At 54.3% G+C, this 18,100-nt stretch overlaps 2 protein-coding genes across 2 annotated transcripts in view; both read left to right on the forward strand.

The window, feature by feature from the left end:
- ZNF862 (zinc finger protein 862) overlaps window positions 1-7,697 on the forward strand; it is a 32,113-nt gene extending 24,416 nt beyond the window's left edge. Inside the window, exons 5-7 of the mRNA XM_087432573.1 lie at window positions 1,909-2,013; window positions 2,866-4,980; window positions 6,549-7,697. Coding sequence (XP_087288699.1) covers window positions 1,909-2,013; window positions 2,866-4,980; window positions 6,549-6,730 — 2,402 coding nt within the window. The 3' untranslated portion in view covers window positions 6,731-7,697. The remainder of the gene's footprint in view (window positions 1-1,908; window positions 2,014-2,865; window positions 4,981-6,548) is intronic.
- A 2,321-nt stretch (window positions 7,698-10,018) lies between these two features.
- Window positions 10,019-13,640, forward strand: ATP6V0E2 (ATPase H+ transporting V0 subunit e2). Its single transcript, XM_004430630.3, has 4 exons — window positions 10,019-10,199; window positions 11,664-11,711; window positions 12,935-13,048; window positions 13,488-13,640. Exons 1-3 carry the CDS (start codon window positions 10,096-10,098, stop codon window positions 13,026-13,028), a joined length of 246 nt encoding a protein of 81 aa, XP_004430687.1. The 5' UTR covers window positions 10,019-10,095; the 3' UTR covers window positions 13,029-13,048; window positions 13,488-13,640.
- The last annotated feature ends 4,460 nt before the right edge of the window (window positions 13,641-18,100 follow it).

Here is an 18,100-nt window from a genome sequence, read left to right on the forward strand (position 1 = left end):
AAATATCTCTAGGTTCATTCATATTTAAGAGTAGAGCCTTAAAAAAAACTGGCTGGAAGCTCTGTGTGCATGGCTGGGACTCATTAAGTGGTAGGTTTCACTGTAGCTGTGAACCTGGATGGCTCATTGAAGAACCTGCAAATGTCAGTGTTCGTAGGTCTTTGGGGGAGGAGGTGATGGGAGGGTCAATTCAGTCTCTCCAAAGAAAACTCTTCCAGTCTCCTGCTTGGGGGCTCTAAGCCAAGCCATGTTTTTGGAGCCAAGTCATACACCTTTACAACTATAGACTCTTTCTTTATCTCTATTTGCGTTGCAACCCTTCTCCTTCATCTTTCACTGTCCCCAATCTCCCAGGGTCTGGAACCTTTCTGGTTGAGTTTTTCTGTAGACTAAATATTCTCCTCCTTGGGTGAGGGTGGGAGTGTTTTCTGGTTTCCTGGACTAGTTGGGAGGACCGGGGGTTGAACTGGTCTCCACGGACTTTGGGGCAGCCCCGTTTGCACCTGTTCCTTACCCACCACCTTCTACCGCACCTGGTGCCTCCGGGTCTGGAATCTTTCAGGGCGTCTGTGGTCAAATCCACTTCCTTCTCCTTGTTGCCCGCTCTGCCAGCATTTGCTATTCAGCTCTGTTAGTTCTTCTCTCTCTCTTATCTCCTTGCCTTCTTCCAAAAATATATTACATTTCTAGTCCTGTTTCTCTTGGGCTTATGCTTTTTATTATTATTATTCATTTTAGACGATGTTTTAAGAAGGATATGTGTTCAATCTACCACACTTGAACAATTTATTTAGTTATATTTTTATTAGTAGTAAATATGTGGATACATACACACACTTGTAATAAATACAGATATAGTCAAGTGATCCAAAAGATGAATAGTGAACATTTTCTCCCTTTTACCTTGTCCTCAGTCCCTCCCCAGGAGCACCCACAGTTACCAGCTGCTTGTATGTCCTTCCAAAGAAAATTTATACACACATTCATACAGAGACAGACAAAAGCATGTAAATAGATATTAATGGATTTTATTTTAAATCAAGAAAGCAATTTCTTTGCACACCCGTGAAGAATATTCATATTTTAAATAAAGGGCACTGCTTAACCCAAGGACATGAATCCCTTCTAGTCAGATTTCAGGTTGCACTGCAGGTGGTAGACATTTTTTTTTTTTTTTGTGAGGAAGATCAGCCCTGTGCTAACATCTGCCAATCCTCCTCTTTTTTTTTTTGCTGAGGGAGACTGGCCCTGGGCTAACATCTATGCCCATCTTCCTCCACTTTTTATGGGACGCCGGCACAGCATGGCTTGCCAAGCGGTGTGTCGGTGCACGCCCGGGATCCGAACCGGCGAACCCCGGGCCGCCGCAGCGGAGCGCGCGCACTTAACTGCTTGCGCAGGTGGTAGACATTTTTAAGGGGCCTTTCAAGTGCCTTTTAAAATAATCCATGTAGTTAGACACCACACAAAGGCCAGCTATGGGTGTCGCTGAGGGGCACATGCATAGGACGGTTGTTGGTGGCACTCTTCCACTTCTCGTGTGGCTTCCTTTATCATCCTGTCTTCTCTCCTTCTGTTTTATCCTTTCTGTTTCTTCAGCTTTGCACCCTTTCCCCTCTAGATGCGCTGAGCTGACTCAGGGCTCCCATGGCAGGCCCATGGAGCTAAGGAAGTCATTTACCCTGGCTAAGGGATGTACCCTAATGTGGCTGCCTCTTAGGTTTTAAGAATCAATTGGAACTCTAGATTGGTATGTTTTCATCGTGCCTCTGGCTGAATAGATTTTATTAAGAGATCAATCCAGAGGCACCCCTGAATATTTCAGGTACCAGGAATAGCTTCAGGCGGGCTACTTGACTTGATGGTTCATAGCAGTGACATCAGTATGACTCTTCGTCCCTGCAATAGGGCCTGCTGCTGCCAAACCAGACTTGATCTCAAAACTGGAACGTAGAGCTGCACCCTGGATCAAGGACCCTAATGGGCCAAAGTGGGGGAAAGGTCGTCCTCCAGGTGAGTCTTGACCTACTGAGTTCTGAAGGGCACATCCAGGGGCCCAGGTAGCTACGGCAAGTAACACAATGTTAGTTCAGCCATACTTGTCCTGAACATATTGTGCACCAGGCCCTGTATTAGGCTCTGGGTAGACAAAGATGAATACGAAACTAACCCTGCCCTCAGAGTGTAGAATAGCCTGGGAAGCTGGGACAGTATGGAAAAATCATGTCCTTTGATGAGCAGAAGTACCAAAGGGACCTGTGGTAGAGCTGATGGGAGGAGTGTGTGGTAGGCTCTGGTTATGAGGAGCTGTAGGCCTGTGAGCCTCTCCTTCCTTCTGTCCTCCTCCTGTCTTAGTGACAACACTGTTGGTCTGTGAGTGTTCGTTGTTTTGCATATCTCAGTCAATAACTTATTAGCTAGTAGCTGCTGTGTAGACTTCTGTACCTCCCTTCTTTCTAAGGCTCATTGGAAGACTTATGGATGTTTAACCTCATTTCTTTGTGGGCCTCGCAAGAAGATTAAAGCCACTTGTTTATCCAATAGCATCTATGGCCAAGGTGGTTAGTTAAGCTTATTAGCAGCTGATGTCACATGATCCCAGGGTAGCTGTGTGGATAGAGAGGGGAAGACTGGCTAAAGAACACACAAGGATTAGCAAACAACTCTTGGGAAGCCAGATTGACTTTCATAGATAATAATGGGGAAGGGTTTAAACAGAAGCCAGTAATCATTTCTAGAAAGGTGGATCACATTCATCCACTCTGCTTTGCATACGGGGTACTTATTGATTTGGGGTGTCTTAGCTGATAGGAGACTGCAGAGTTCTGGGCCGCAAAATCAAGCACAATTTGATTTTCTCCTAAGGGAAAAAGAAGATGGTGGCCATAAGAGAGGCAGACACGCAGGCCTCGGCTATAGAGTCTGCATTTCTTCCAGCTCCTTCTGTGGAGACATGTACCTCCTACTGTGATTCCAGCCTTTGTGAAGTAGAAATAGATGGACCTAGGAAAATCAAGAGGACTTACAGACCCCGTTCAATTCAGAGGTCTTGGTTTGGGCAGTTCCCGTGGTTAGTACTTGACCCAAATGAGACCAAGCTCTTCTGCTCAGCTTGCAAAGAAAGACCTAGTCTGCATGACAAATCGTCCCGGTTAGTCCGAGGTTACACAGGGCCTTTTAAAGTGGAGACTTTAAAATACCATGAAGTCAGCAAAGCACACAAGCTCTGTGTCAACACTGTCCAAATCAAGGAAGACACCCCTCAGGCTGCCCTAGTCCCGGAGATCTCCAGTGACCTGATGGCGAACATGGAGCACTTTTTCAATGCCGCCTACTCCATCGCATACCACTCAAGGCCCCTTAATGACTTTGAGAAGATCCTGCAACTCCTCCAAAACACTGGCACCATGATTTTGGGCAAGTACCGAAATCGCACTGCATGCACTCAGTTCATCAAATACATCTCTGAGACGCTGAAGAAGGAGATCCTTGAGGATGTCCGGAACTCCCCTTGTGTGAGTGTGCTGTTGGACAGCTCCACAGACACCGCCGACCAGTCCTGTGTGGGGATTTACATCCGCTACTTGAAGGAGCTGGAGGTGAAAGAGTCTTACATCACCTTGGCCCCTCTCTACAGTGAGACAGTGGATGGATACTTTGAGACCATCGTCTCTGCCCTGGATGAACTGGACATCCCTTTCCGGAAGCCTGGTTGGGTGGTAGGCCTGGGCACTGATGGCTCACCCATGTTGAGCTGCAGAGGAGGCCTTGTGGAAAAGTTCCAGGAGATCATCCCCCAGCTGCTGCCTGTCGATTGTGTGGCTCACCGGCTGCATCTGGCTGTGATGGACGCTTGTGGGGGCATCGACCTGGTGAAGAAGTGTGACCGGCACATCCGAACCATCTTCAAGTTCTATCAGTCCTCCAACAAGAGGCTGAGTGAGCTGCAGGAAGGCGCAGCCCCCCTGGAGCAGGAAATCATCCGCCTGAAGGACCTGAACGCCGTCAGGTGGGTGGCCAGCAAGAGACGCACACTGAACGCGCTCATCATGAGCTGGCCCGCCCTGGCTAGGCACCTCCACAGTGTGGCGGAGGCTGGGGGCCAGACTGGGCATAGGGCCAAAGGCATGCTGAAGCTGATGAAGAGCTTCCATTTCATCAAGTTCTGCCACTTCCTTTTGGACTTCCTGAGCATCTACAGGCCTTTGTCTGAGGTGTGCCAGAAAGAGATCGTGCTGATTACAGAGGTGAACTCCACGCTGGGACGGTCCTATGTAGCACTGGAGACCCTCCGTCACCAGGCAGGCCCCAAAGAGGAGGAGTTCAATGCCAGCTTCAAGGACGGGCAGCTCCACGGCATCTTCTTGGACAGAATGGAGATGGCAGAACAGCGGTTCCAGGCAGACAGGGAAAGAATGATCCTGACAGGGATTGAGTACCTCCAGCAAAGGTTTGACACAGACCGTCCCCCGCAGCTCAAGAACATGGAGGTGTTTGACACCATGGCCTGGCCAAGTGGGATTGAACTTGCCAGTTTTGGGAATGATGATATTCTTGCCCTTGCCAGATATTTTCAGCTTTCACTCCCCCCAGGATACAGCGAGGAAGCACTACTGGAGGAGTGGCTGGGCCTGAAAGCCATCACCAGGAACCTCCCATTCTCCATGCTGTGTAAGAACGCCCTGGCCCAGCACTCCCGCTTCCCCTTGCTGAGCAGGCTCATGGCCGTGGTGGTTTGTGTGCCTGTCTCCACCTCCTGCTGTGAGCGGGGGTTCAGTGCCATGAACCGGATCAGGACCGATGAGAGGACCAAGCTCTCCAATGAGGTGATCAACATGCTCATGATGACAGCAGTGAACGGTGTGGCAGTCACAGAGTACGACCCCCAGCCTGCCATCCAGCACTGGTACCTGACCTCCTCAGGCCGGCGTTTCAGCCACGTCTACACCTGTGCCCAAGTGCCACCCCGCTCCCATGCTAGTAAGTCCACAGGCGGAGCTCCTGGAGATGAGAAAACGAAGGAAGGGAATCTTGTTTTCCCAACCCCACGTGGAGCTCGCAGTCTGGTAGAGTCTGATAAAGTCAGCCATCACTGCAGGTCTGGTCTAAGGTATCCGTTGAGCTTCTGTCGTGTGCTAGATCAGAGGGCACTTGAGACACCACATTACCCTCAAGGATCTTGTGATCCAGCTAGAGAGGCAAGAGGCACACACTGCAGGCAGCAGGGCATAGTGCTAAGAGCATGAATTTCTGGAACTGGTCTGCCCAGGTTCAAATTCTAGCTCTGCTGCTAACTAGCATGTCACCTCGGGCAAGTTAATCTCTCTGTGCTTCAGTTTTGCGTCTGTAAAGTGAATTAATACATGTAAAGCGGTTAGGACAATGTCTGGGAAGTAGTGCCAATGGCCCTCTTAAAGGTTAAGACTACTAGTGGGAATAACTAGAGGACTACACCGGTTGGGGCAGTGACATCGCGTTCTGAGTGGGGCTGTGTAGACTGTTTGCAGAGGGAAGAGGTCAGCGCAGGTCAGAGGGGCTGTGAAGAAGGTGCTACTTAGAGGAGAAGGTTAGGGCCTGTCAGGCAGGGGAGGAGTCCCGGAGGAGTCCAGCCTAACTAGCCTGGAGGGCTGGGGTGGGGACTAGCTTGAGGGGCAGTTATACTATACGGGAGGGCAAGTTACTGAAAGTTTTAGCCGGAAATTTTCCTCTTTTCAAGTAGTCACTGAAAACAGAGAGAACCAGAGAGGTCCACCAGGCTGTTCCCGTTCACTTACCAGTGACAGAGCCATCTCCTTCCTCTTGCTTCCGCTCTTGTTTTTTACCTCTGAGTCTGTGGTCCTCAGCAGTGGACTGGGTCCAGGCTTGACAGAGGCTCTGTAGGAGGCAAGGTGGCCCTGGACCTGCAGCTGGGCAGCAGGGGAGGGGCCCAGGGTAGAAGTGGAGAGACGAGAAAAGACCGGGAGAGCCAAGGTGGGGGGTCAAGACAGTGACTCCTTCACCCAAGCATTTGTTGGTGAATTGTTGTCCGTGTCCAGCCCTGTGGGGTGAAGGAGAGAAAGATGGGATTGGGTGTGCCTTTTGTAGATTCTTCTTCTCATGGGGACAGTGGGACTAGAGCACTACCAGATTTTACATGACAGAGCCCTCCTTCCCGGGCGGGGTTCCTCAACCTCAGCATAGTCACACTGGGGCCAGATAACTCTTCATCGTGGGGCCCATCCTGTGTGTAGGACCTTTAGCAGCATCCCTGGCCTTTACCCATTACATCCCCACTGGATACCAGTAGCACCCTCCCAGTTGTAGCAATCACAGTGTCTCCAGGTGTTGCCAAATGTCCCCTGGGGGGCAAGTGAGCTCTGCCGTCCCAGGGAGAGGAATAAGCAGAGTGGGACTAGATCAGGTCTGCAAAGAGTGGTCCTGGTCCTGACTCCAGTCTGTTCTGCCATGGTTTGTTCACCGAACATCCTTGGGGCACGGTTGGATGTGGGAAGGGATTATCACCTCATTTGTTTTGCCCTCTGTCTGATTGTGCATTCTCTTTCCTCCAGCACGAGGGGCGGGGCTCAGGAAGGAGAAGATGGGAGTGCTCTATATGGAGGAGGCCATGACTCAGAAGCCGCCCATTCTGTCCTACAGGGAACCGGTGGAGATCCTGAAGGACTGCATTATAGACCCTTCCAACAGACTCCTGTACCCCCACACCACCCAAGGGGCCCCCGAGCTGTCCTGATGTGAGCTCACGTGGGAGCAGGAATCCGAGGGATTGCCTTGGAGACCCCATGCTGCCCTGCCCCTTGTGATCACGGGGACAGCTCTCTGCAGATTCTAGGCTGCCCTGGAATCTTCGTCTGGTTGGGCCTCTCTAAGCACCAGGAAGGGGTCAGTGACAAGATAGTTAAGCCCACAGCCCAGAGAGGCAGAGTAATCGGGAGGCGCACAACCTGTTACCAAGGTGCCTCTCTAAGCAGGGCAGTGACCTCACAGCACTTAAATACGCAGAAATGGTCTTATCTCAAGTTCATTTTTAAGGTGCTTCAGGAAATAACGCCACCATGGGATTGCCCTGTTCTAGTGGCAAGAGGACTTTCCTGAAGTGGGGGAGACTCTTGAGGGTAGAGGCTTAAAGGAGCACCCCAGCCCCTGGACAGTTGGGGACTCCCCAGGAAGGCTGCCCACCACCTCAGGGGCACGGGGAAGGCACCTGGTGAGGGGCAGAGGATGACCAGGCACTAGGGACAGCTGGTTTGGCTCTGGGATCTGTCGCCCTGGCTCCATGGCAGAAGCCGGGAAGCGTTGGCTTCATATGGGAGACTCGTATCAGGGAATTTCTCTACCTCCTCCCAGGGCCTTCCTTTTGGATGAGGCAAGCCAAAACCCTTTGCACAGAGCACTGGAGAACGGTTATCCTCCTGCAGCCCCAGGACAGTGGGGGGAGCCTGATGTCTGCCAGCAGTTTGGCTCTTGTGTATGACCTGTGCCACGCTGAGCCCGGCTTCCTGAGAAGTGGCAGGGCCAAGCTAGCACGTGGGAGGCTTGGGATCCAGCCCAGGTCTGCTGCAGGCCATGATTCAACCATGGTTATCCCTTCCTCTTTTCTGTGCCTCAGTTTCCCTCTCCATGAAGTGGCAGCAGAGAATCTCAGTGCCTGCTGGCTCCCAGTCTGCCACAGGACTGATGAAGGACAGTGCCTCCAGCTCCAGAAGCACAGACCTCAGGCTGCACAGAGGACTTCGCTGCCTTCAGCCCTCGTCCTTGTCCCTGGCCACTGACGTCCTTATTGGGGGCAGAGGTGGTCTCCCAGCGTGCCATCAGCATGCTGGTCTAGGCCACTCTTCCCCGAGGTGCTCTGGGAGCATCTGGGAACCAGTAGGGGTGCTTGTTAACATGCTCTGCCCCAGACCTGCTTCCTCAGATTCCCGGGCCTGGGGCTCAGGGACTGGCTGGTTTCAGCAAGGTCTCCCAGGAACTTCGTGGGCCCACGCAAGTTTGAGAACCACTACCCTGGAGGCACAGAAGGGTGTCCTGCTCGCCCTCACCCCATCTCCCCTGCCACCCTGAAGTAAAGCACTTTTCCTTCCAGGGCAGCTTCGTTTGGTAGCCCTGGGCTGCTTCTCTGGCTGGGGATGATGTAGTGTCTGGGTTCCGCCTTCCTAACCACGGTGGGAACAAGGAGAGGTTAGAGAGAAGGGCTTCTGTGGTCTGCCTTTCACTTGCTTTAGACAGGCAGGAAGTAGTGCTCTGTCCCCGCCCTGCTGCCCACCTCCAGGGTGGGTCCCTGCTCTATGCTGCCAGTCTAGGCAGTCCCTCCCTCCACCAGCAGCCTGTCCACTTCCCATTCCTAGAAGGTGCTGAGAGCCCCTGAGAGGCTGGTGTCCAAGTGTCTCACGAGGGCAGACCCCCTGCTTCCCAGGGCTTTTGACTCTCCATTCCCCACACCCCACTGTTAGTACTTAGCCTCAGTGCCATTGCTTTCCTGTTTTCTTCAGCTTCGAGCCAGGAATTCCTTTCTTTCTGCCTTTTAACCTGTGGAAATGTCTCTCTTCTAGCCTGTGCTCTGGGGTCTGAGGTGGACCTTGAGCCCTTGGAGCTAGAGCCCTGGCAGTGTTGCTGTCCACACGGTCAGGACAGAGCCCAGGCCAACAATGCCATTCACATAAGTTTCCATGGGGGTTCAGGAATCTGCCCTCAGCCAGGTGCCCTGGGTGTGAATTGGTGGGATGGAAGAGAGAAAGGCCCTTTAAGTGGGGTAGCTCCCACCCTATCACAGGGATTCCAAATGGAGGTGACTTTCCAGCAAGCACCTTCCTCATGACATCTCCCATCCTTTAAGAGTCCTCAGAGCAAGAGGCTAGTGCTGTGAGCAATGCGGTGTGTGAGTCCACCCACACAGCTCCCTGCGAGGGTCTGGGCACTGAGGGGAGGCCAGGTGGGGACGCACCTGCCTCTCCACATCTGTGCTCTGAGGAAGCCTCCAGTGCCGGCTTGTGAGAAAGCTGGGCCCTGGGAAGGGGCAACTGAAAATGCTGTTCATCACAGGGATTTGCACGACCCAAGTTTCTGGAGGGGCGCAGGCATGCTCTGGCTCCCCTTTGTTAGCAACAGCAAAGACGACGCTTTTGTGCTGGCCCCCAGGGCTGAGACATGGTGAGCGCCCCACAGGAGACCCCTGGTCCAGGCTGGCCTCTGTATTGTTTCAAGAGACTCGCTGCGTTTCAGACGCCAGGGCCTGGAGATCCCGTTGTGGGAGAGGCTTCCTGTTTTCGCCTCACAAGAAGGCAAGCTGAAGGGTATCGAGAATAGAAGGAGCAAGCCTTCTACCTTCGGCCAGAGTCCCGGCCCTGGCTCCACCCTTCTTCCCTATCTGTAATCTTTATGGCATCTCCATGACCTGTCCCGGCCTTTCACACACGGGCGCAGCGGGCGGCCCCAGAACCGATGCCCGCAGGGCCTGACGTTCCGAGTGGCCAGCATTGTAACTGACAGTTTGATTTGAGTAGCCATAGAGAGCTGGTGGGCGGGAGCGACCTCAGCTCCTGTCGCAGCAGACGGGTTAGACAGTCAACCACTCCAGACCTTCTGCTTCTCTCTCAAGCCCAGGCTGAGCTCCTAGGGTGCTAAGTATTTCGTGGGACCATGTGAAGACTGGCTAGTTTCCTCATCCAGGTGGCTGTCAGCCAAGGACACGCCGGATGATTGGCACAGGGATGTCCTCTCCTCTGGTCTCAAAGATGTGCAAATGAGGTTAAAAAAAACCATGTTTGATTCTCAACCTTTTGTTACCTGAATAAAGCAGAGTTTATTTCGACACGCGTCTCTGTTCCGTGAGTCCCCTAAGCCAGAACCAGGAAACCGCAGAAGCAGATCAAAGCTAACCACGTCTGGCTCCACCGAAGCGCCCCACGCCCCCGAGTGACGGGCTAGCGCGCCTGCGCGGGTCAGGCCCGACCGAGCGCGCTCCCCCGGGCGGCCGGGTGCGCGCCTGGGCGGCGCGGTCCCGCTGCGCATGCTCGGCGCCCACCGTACAGCCCGGCCCGCGCGCTGCGGAGTATCTGCCGCTCGGCCCTGCAGCCCGGGCTGGGCATCCCGCGCCCGGCCATGACGGCGCACTCCTTCGCCCTCCCGGTCATCATCTTCACCACGTTCTGGGGCCTCATCGGCATCGCCGGGCCCTGGTTCGTGCCGAAAGGACCCAACCGCGGGTAAGGGACGTGCGCGGGCCCGGCCTCCCTGCAGCCCCTCCCTGGCCCGGCCCGGCCCACCCTCTTTTGCCCGCAACCCCCTCCTCCCCGGGCGGCGGCGGCCCGCGGTGCCGCGAGCGCAGGCCCGAGACTCGCCCGGTGCCCCCTCCTCCTCCCCGGGCTGCGCTGGGCCGCGTTCAGCCCGGCATCCGGCAGGTGGTCGGGGCCAAAGGGCGGAGTCGGTCATGCTTTAGAAAGGTGGAGAGCCGACTAACACGGGGGACAGTTAAGGGTCACCCCCTGCAGCCAGTAAAGGCTAGCTAGCGACTGGTACATTTTGTCCGCTCCTCGCCAGCTGTGACCTTGAGCGAATGTCAAGCCTCAGTTTCTTCTTAGGTAAAATGGGGAGGATGATGATGGTGATGCCTGCCTTTTAAGGCCGCTGTGAGGATACACGAAATAATGCATATAAGACTCTTAACGGTGCGTGGCACGTGTTATGTATTGAACAGTTTTTAGCCCGTATCACTGTTTTTTAAAGGTCCCCAACAGATTTCTGTACGGTTGCCCCATTTACCAGTTTCTGCTTCGTATTATCCTCAGTTATAAGTGCCCTCTCCCCTGGATTACAAGTTCCTTGAGGTTGGAAATTGTCCTGTCCACCACTGCAGACCCCAGGGCCCAGTGCAGGTCAGGCCCACGGTGCTTAGGAATGTTGGCAAAATGGATTAAGTGCTAATTTCTCTGCCACTGCCTGTAAGTGCTTTAGATCCGAGGTCATAGGACCTGGTTTGGATTAGATGTAGCTTTGGCTGGAGGCTGCTTGGACATGTGGGCATTGCCTCTGTTCTTCAAAATCTGCAGGGCTGAGGGCTCACAGCTTAGCTCTGTGAACCATTTTAGTGTGTCACCTCTCCTGCAAACCTTGGTGAGTTCTTTCTTCAGTCTAACTGAAGTCCATCCTGCTGCATTCCAACCTTCTGTCTCCAGTCTTCTTTGCGTGAACACAAAGTAGTTAGTCTCCGTTCTCTTTATAACCACTCTCTCTGCTTCAGAGGTGGCTCACAGTCTCCTTGCTTCTTGCACTGTCTTCTGTTTTCCTTCCCCTTGCCCAGTGCATTTTGAATTCTGGAGACCACTCCACGGTGGGCTGCCGCAAATGTAACTCTCTGCACTGTCTTTTCCCAACGTGGCTACATTAAGATAGAGTAATAGTGAGTGATGGAGAAGGGAGATGAGGGGAAGGATTCGTAAGGTAACTTGGATGTGGTCAAGGTCGGCCTCCCTGTGAGGTGACACTTAAGAGTTTTTATGTTGCATTTTGCAATTCTCACCCTGGGTAGAACTCAGCCTCCTGTGTTCAGGTGGCATCAGGAAGGCCAAGGGGAAAGGGCTGGACACCAGCACCTCTTTCTCTGGCCCTGGCCGGGCCTTCTGAGAGCCCCGGGTCCGTCCGTCCTGACCTGACGTCCCCTTGCGTTGCAGAGTCATCATCACCATGCTGGTGGCCACCGCCGTCTGCTGTTACCTCTTGTAAGTACCACTCTCCCGGCTCAGAAACAGCTGGTGCCATTGTCCTCCCTTCTGCCGCCTCTCCCTAGCCCCGCTCCTCTCTGTCTGGGTGACAGATTCCCCTCTTGAAAGGCAGAGTCTGTCAGACGTGGCAGAGGAGGCGGTTTGGAATGGCAGAGAGGGCGAAGGGCTGGAAGTCGCAAACTCTGATTCTGGTTCTACATGTGTCACCTGGACAAGCTTTGTCCTAGTAACAAACAATAAAGCTTGTTAAAAATAATGATGACTCTTAAGACGTTAGCTGAAATACCTGGGGACGTACAGGCTTTCAGAATTCTCCCTGGACAGAGTATCTCTAAGGCCCTTTCTCAATGCTGCTTCTCAGTCCTTCAGGGCCTGGCTAGTGTCCTCATCTGTTCCGGGGAGGGCCTCAGAGGGGCTGGGATTTGATGGCTCAGAGACCAGGACATAGAGGCTGGTGGCTGGGAAGGTGGGGGAGACGGAGTATACACAGGATGTGGGAGGATTACCAACAACAGAGCCACACATGGGAAAGGGAGAGCAGGCTGCGAATGAGAGGCACAGGGGCAGAAAGGTGGTGCAACATAAGAAAACGCCGCGCCTAGAAATTATACCTACAAAACGTAAACCCGGGATCATGTTGATGATAAGCAGGCAGCAATTTCTGACAGCTTCCTGGACATCAGGCACGTGACTAGCTGCTGCGGTCGGATTCAGAGGTGAGAGAGCTGGATCCTTCCTGCAAAACCAGACAGAGCATCGCTGGTACTGTCATTTGAGGTGTGCAAGGTCCTGCACCTCCAGAGTCTTTGGGGGTCTGCTGCGGTGAGGCAAACACGGTCATGATGACGCGGCCTGACCCCCCAGATGTGCAGCCTGCCGATGGCCCCTGGAGAGCTCGCTGGCCTGCTCCCTGCTGCAGACTGGGGGAGGCCCAGACCAGAGATGGATTAGGACACAGCTGGGAGTTGCTCCCAGCATGCCCCTGGGGGCTGTCTTACCTCTTCCCTAATCCCAGGGTCCAGCCCCAACTCAGGGATCTTATACATCCACAAAACATGAAATCAAGCCTAACCCAAATCCAACAAGCCCCACACTGAGGCTCTGTGCCTGCTGGAGTGTGGATGGCTCCCTGGGAACACAGGCCCCGAGGCTGCTGGCTTGGTCACGTGACCAGGGTTCCTTCTGTGTGCGGGCTCACCCTTGCTTGCTGTGTCTGGCAGCTGGCTCATTGCCATCCTGGCTCAGCTGAACCCCCTGTTCGGGCCACAGCTGAAAAACGAGACCATCTGGTACGTGCGCTTCCTGTGGGAGTGACGGCTGCGCATCTTCCCCAGGTACTAGGGCCACGGGTGTGGGTAAGGAGGGCCTGGTGTGGAGGAAGAGAACAGGCGGGGCTGTCGGAAGAGTTTGCATTTGGATTCAGGTGTTCATTTATTCAGAAAAAAAAAAAATGCTGGGAACCTGCTCCCTTTCTGCCCAGTGCTGTGGTGGCTCCAGGGATGGACAGAGACCAGGGTCCTCGCGGTGCTTCCCCCTAGGCCCAGCGGAGGTTGTGGGTTTGCAGGCCACAGCGGGGGTGGTCGGGGATGTAGAATCTGTTCCGGGAGGGGAGGGCTGGGGCACAGGAGCTGCGAGATGCTAACTGGGTGGAGGGACTTAGAGGGACAGTTGAGGTAAACCAAGTGACCCGGGCAGAGGCTCTCCAGGGAGAGGGTGGGGGAGAGGGTGTCTCCACAGCAAGGAAGTGACCCCTTCATTTGATGTTCTTTTCAGGTGCCCCAGCTCTCTGGATGACCTTGGCTCCACTGTCCCTGACAACCCCTTCGTCCCTGCCCCCACAGCTGTGTCCTGGTCCCTCTGTGCTCCCTCCCCCAGGGCCTGCCTGGTTCTGGGAAGTACTGCCTTCTTCAGCCAATTCAAGCCTCAGAAAGCCCCAAGCTCAGAGTCAGCCTGGAGCAGGAGATAGCCCCCCTCAAACTCCCACTGCCCCCTCCCAAGTAGATCCTGGCCAGGAGCTGACAGGTGTGGGGTCTGCCTTTTACAAATGGGGCAGCCCAAGGAAGGTCATGTGTCCTGTGGAGAAGGGGCGTTCAGCCCAGGGTGCTCCAAGCCTGGGATGGGCCGGGCTAGAGAGGAAGCCCTGGATGGAGAGTCAGGGACCCACTATCATCGGCTCTGCCCTGTCCTGCTGTGTGACCCCAGGAAGTGTCTCCATGGGCCTCCTCACCTGTCAGATGGAGAGGCTCCACCCAATCCAGATGTGTCAAAGGCCTTTTCCAGCTCTGGCTTGGAATTCTTCTTTAATTTTCTGACACATTTAGATGTAAAATTTCTGAAAACGTGGAAGTAATGGAAAAACATTCACACACAAAAAGCAACATAGTAATTTGGTTCAAGATTGAAACCTCTATGATTAGCATCCTTGATAGTCACTCAAGTTGGCTTGCTCAGAAAGCCGTATCTCCTCAGAATGTCGTCCTCCACCTTCCTCCCCTACGTGGGCCCCCCGTGTGGATAAGCTCCCTCCCTTCCCAGAGCCTCAGTCTGGGCACTGCAGGGGCCCCGGGAGGATGAAGAGAGGGGTGTGTAGGCCAGCACCACACCTGTCCACTCTCCAGTGGGCTGGGGATGGTGAGGGATGGAGGAGCACCTGCCTGACCAAGGCTGGGAGGCAGAATGTGTGAGTTCAGACCAGAGGGAACCCAGGGCCTCCCCAGCCCATGCCCTCACTCCTCCCAGGAGAGTTGAGGCTGAGACCACAGATGCTTGCCCACAGTCCCAGAGCTAATCGGGGTCCCTCATTCTGCCACCTTGCCTCCTGGGGGAATAAGCCAATCTCACATATTTATTGACTGTATTTATTTGATTGGCATCCTTCCCGTTTAGTGGGCATAATCTTTGGAATGGTGGGAGAATGTGATGCGTCTCACCTGATTTCTTGGTTCTGGGCTTGGCTTGTTCAGAGCTCAGGTTGGGGCCTCCCATTGACATCTCCCCCCTTCCAGCTCTCTTCCTGTACTGACCTCCGTGGGCGTCCTGGAGTGGGGTGCTGAGTGTAGCTTGTACTGAAGACTTGACTGTGTCTAGTGACTAGTGAGTGGTGGGAAATTACTGTTTGGTGGCAAAGTCCTGGCTGAAGCGAAGTTTGCTTTGTCACCCTGCCCACCTGATCCCCATTTCCTGAGTGGGTAGATTTAGGGGGCAGGAAAGGAGACTGGCAGCTGCTTGGAGCTGCAGCCCTGGGGCAGGCACACTGAGAACTACATTTTCCTGAGACCAGAGGGAAAGTACGGCTGTGTTGGAATCTGTCCAGAACCAGGAGGAGGATGAAGGACTTGTTCAAGTGGAACTCTGACCACCACTCATCTGTGCCCCAGGTTAGAGTGCATAGCTCCTGGGACTGCAATAAAGTGGGACCCCATCATCTCCGGAGTGTGGCTGGCCTCATTCCTGAATGCCGGAGGGCCCCGAATGTGCCTGCTCCTCACCTGGCCTGGGCGAGAATCAGCTCCCTGCACGGGGCAGGGGGACGGAGTGAGCGGAGGGAGCTGGCACTCCAGGGCCAGGGAGTATAGCTCACCAGGGGAGCTGCAAGATGCTGGGGAGGCGCATGGAGGAGGAACCAGACCACTGAGAAATGAGGGGCCAGACCACTGAGGCCCTGAGCGCCGGAGCATCCGCATGGAGAAGAGACCTCCAGTGAGGGTTGGATAGGTGAATTTGAGGGTCAGGAGGAAGATGTGGCCTGAAGAGCTGGGAGTCTTCAGCAAAATATAACGGCTGATCCCTGAGGCCTGGGGCTGGGGTGCAGAATGAGACAAGCCCCGACTAGAACCTGGGGAACGCCAGCATTCGTGGGGTGGGCAGATGAAGACGAGAGGCCGTCAAGGAGGCAGGAGGAGAGAGGGTGAGCATAACGTCACGAAATCCTGAGGAAGTGATTCCAGAGGAGGGACTGGTCGGGGCATCAGAGGGCCCCACGAGAAGTCAAAGAGGAGGGGGCAGGCTGAGAGAGACAAGTAACAGCCTGAGGGGAACCCCTCGGACCCTCTGAAAACCCTAGAGGGATGGAAGGGGAAGAAACAAGGAGGGGACCTTGTTGGGTCAGTTTTCCCGGGTCTCTGCAGGTCAGGCCCTGGGCCTGGGAGACTCACCCCATAAGGCTGTGCTGCACCTCCAGCCCCCAGCCCTGCAGCTGTAACTTAAGCCAGGCCCAGCCTCCTGGGCTGCCTGCTCCCCCAGCTGCATTCCCCTCCTAGGGCCTGGAGTCTGGGATGCTGAAGGTCGCTGGCCCAGGCCCAGGGTTGGGGAGGGGGGGTCTCACAAATGGTTGCTTCCCCCACTTGCTTCCCGTTCTCTGGGTTCTGGGCTTCCCCAGTTGGACTGACCCTGCTCCTCTTCAGACTCTCTGGATGTGTGTGTCTGTCCCTGAATTCTCACTGAGCCGCCGCGGCAGCATCCTCTCTTCCTGGGGAGGTGGGGTCGTGGGGAGCACCCCCCGCTTTCTGGGCAGCCCCCGAGCAGCTCAGGGGGGTGACTCCTTCCCAACACGGTGGCTGTGCCCCCCTCTTCCTTCCTCTCTGCTGAGAGCTTGGCTGCGCTCAACCCCCTCCCCACCTGGTGCCCACTGGCTCTGTGAGGGTTGCCTTCCTGTCGAAGCTTCTGCCCCATACCCAAGGCAGGAGCTGCGGACTGAGCAGGTTTTGTCAAAGATAAACACAGCCAGCCATTAGTTAAAGTGGTGAAAACTAGGTTTTATTCTGTAACTACTGACAGTAGGGGAAATCTGAGCTCATGCAATTGGTGCCGAGGTGACTGGGCCATTTAAAGGGAGAATGAGGGAGGAGGGAGACGGGTGCGTGGGCCCAAGTAGAATCAGGAGAGTGAAAAATCACAGAGATGGTCAGTGTCAGGGCGACTAGTCCAGCTGCGTCTCCACAGAGACCCGGGCACAGAGGCCCATCCTTCCTGATTCCATTTCAGAGGAAGGGCTTTCAGGTCCTTGAGAAAGACGTTCCAGGGTTGCAGGAGATACATACATATATATCTCAAAGGGACAGAGGAAAGATTTGCAATTGTAAGCTTTTTTTAGTAAATGCTGTAAGAAAGGGCAGAGGGCCGGGGGGTCAGACGCCTATGGTCAGGTATTGACTAGAACAGACTGTGAATAATTCTGACAGCCCAGAGCTTTTTCAGATGGGAACTCAGCAGGACTGGGCTGTCCCAGGGATGCAGCCTTAGGCTGCCAGAAGCCATGCTAGGTTGGTTAAGTCTGTGGGAGGCACATCAGTAATGTCAGCCTCTGACAGATGCTCAGAGAACTACGTGCAGCAAAATGTCCCTAAAGATGGGCAGTGGCTGAGAGTAGGATCCCCCTGCACTATACCTCCTGGAGACCACCCTGGGACTGGACGAGCCCAGGGAGAAGACCAAAGGCTGACAAGCTAAGCTAAGTTGCCCACACAAAGGGCAGCCAACAGAGGGCAGTGCCTGCACACAGGACGGCACCCTCCGGCAAGACCAGTTTATGCCGCCACTGGGGGTGCATCGCACTGATGTTAGAGGTCGTGGCCTTAGTGAGTGGCTTTTAGTGGGGAGCAGGGACAGTTCTCCAGACGATCTCATCGCCTGGATGAAGTGTCCAAGGATATGTAACAACTACCACGAGTAATGTTTATCAAGCAGTTACTAGGTACCAGGCACTGCTTGGGACAACCGATGGGCAAAAAGCTAAGGTACCTTGCCAACTTGATGTGCTCTGATGCCAGCCTTCCCAACAATCTTCTGTGGCCTTTTCCCACCTCAGCATCCTGAGAGATCTGGCACATTCCGACCTATGAAAGGGACACTCATCAGCCGAGATTCTCAGTGGGGAGGGGGCGGTACATACAGAGGGATACTGTTACTGCAGGCCACAGGCTCACCCCTCCCCGATGAAGCCCCTCAAGCAAGGCCCTGGGTGAATTTTGGTGCTTTGAACAGAAAGAAGATTGTGGATAACAACGGGAATGTGAGGAGCGGAGGTGACGTCGACTGGGCTGGCCACCGCTGCTCCTGACAACCTCCGTATCTGTGTGCTGGAAGTGACCTTTGTTTATAAACCTTGGGGTTTCCAGGAATGAAGTCAGTTGGCAGCTACCACAGTTTTGCTTGAGTTGTGGCACCAGACAAGTGAGGGCAGGTGACCAAAGTCTAACTCAGCCCACGCTCTGTGTCAACGCACCTGCCTGAGAGCCACTCAGAACAAAATAAACTCATAGAATGCCGGCCCGAAGCCAGGTCTGTTACAACAGAGTCTCCAGAGGATCCCAGCCTTTGAACAGCACTCCTGGTGGTTCTTAGGTAGGCCCGCACAGGTCTAAGGACCAGAGTTTTGGAATCATGCA

Source organism: Ceratotherium simum, chromosome 1 (genome assembly GCF_057802395.1).
Source record: "Ceratotherium simum simum isolate JZ-2026a chromosome 1, ASM5780239v1, whole genome shotgun sequence".
In the NCBI taxonomy this organism is placed as follows: Eukaryota; Metazoa; Chordata; class Mammalia; order Perissodactyla; family Rhinocerotidae; genus Ceratotherium; species Ceratotherium simum.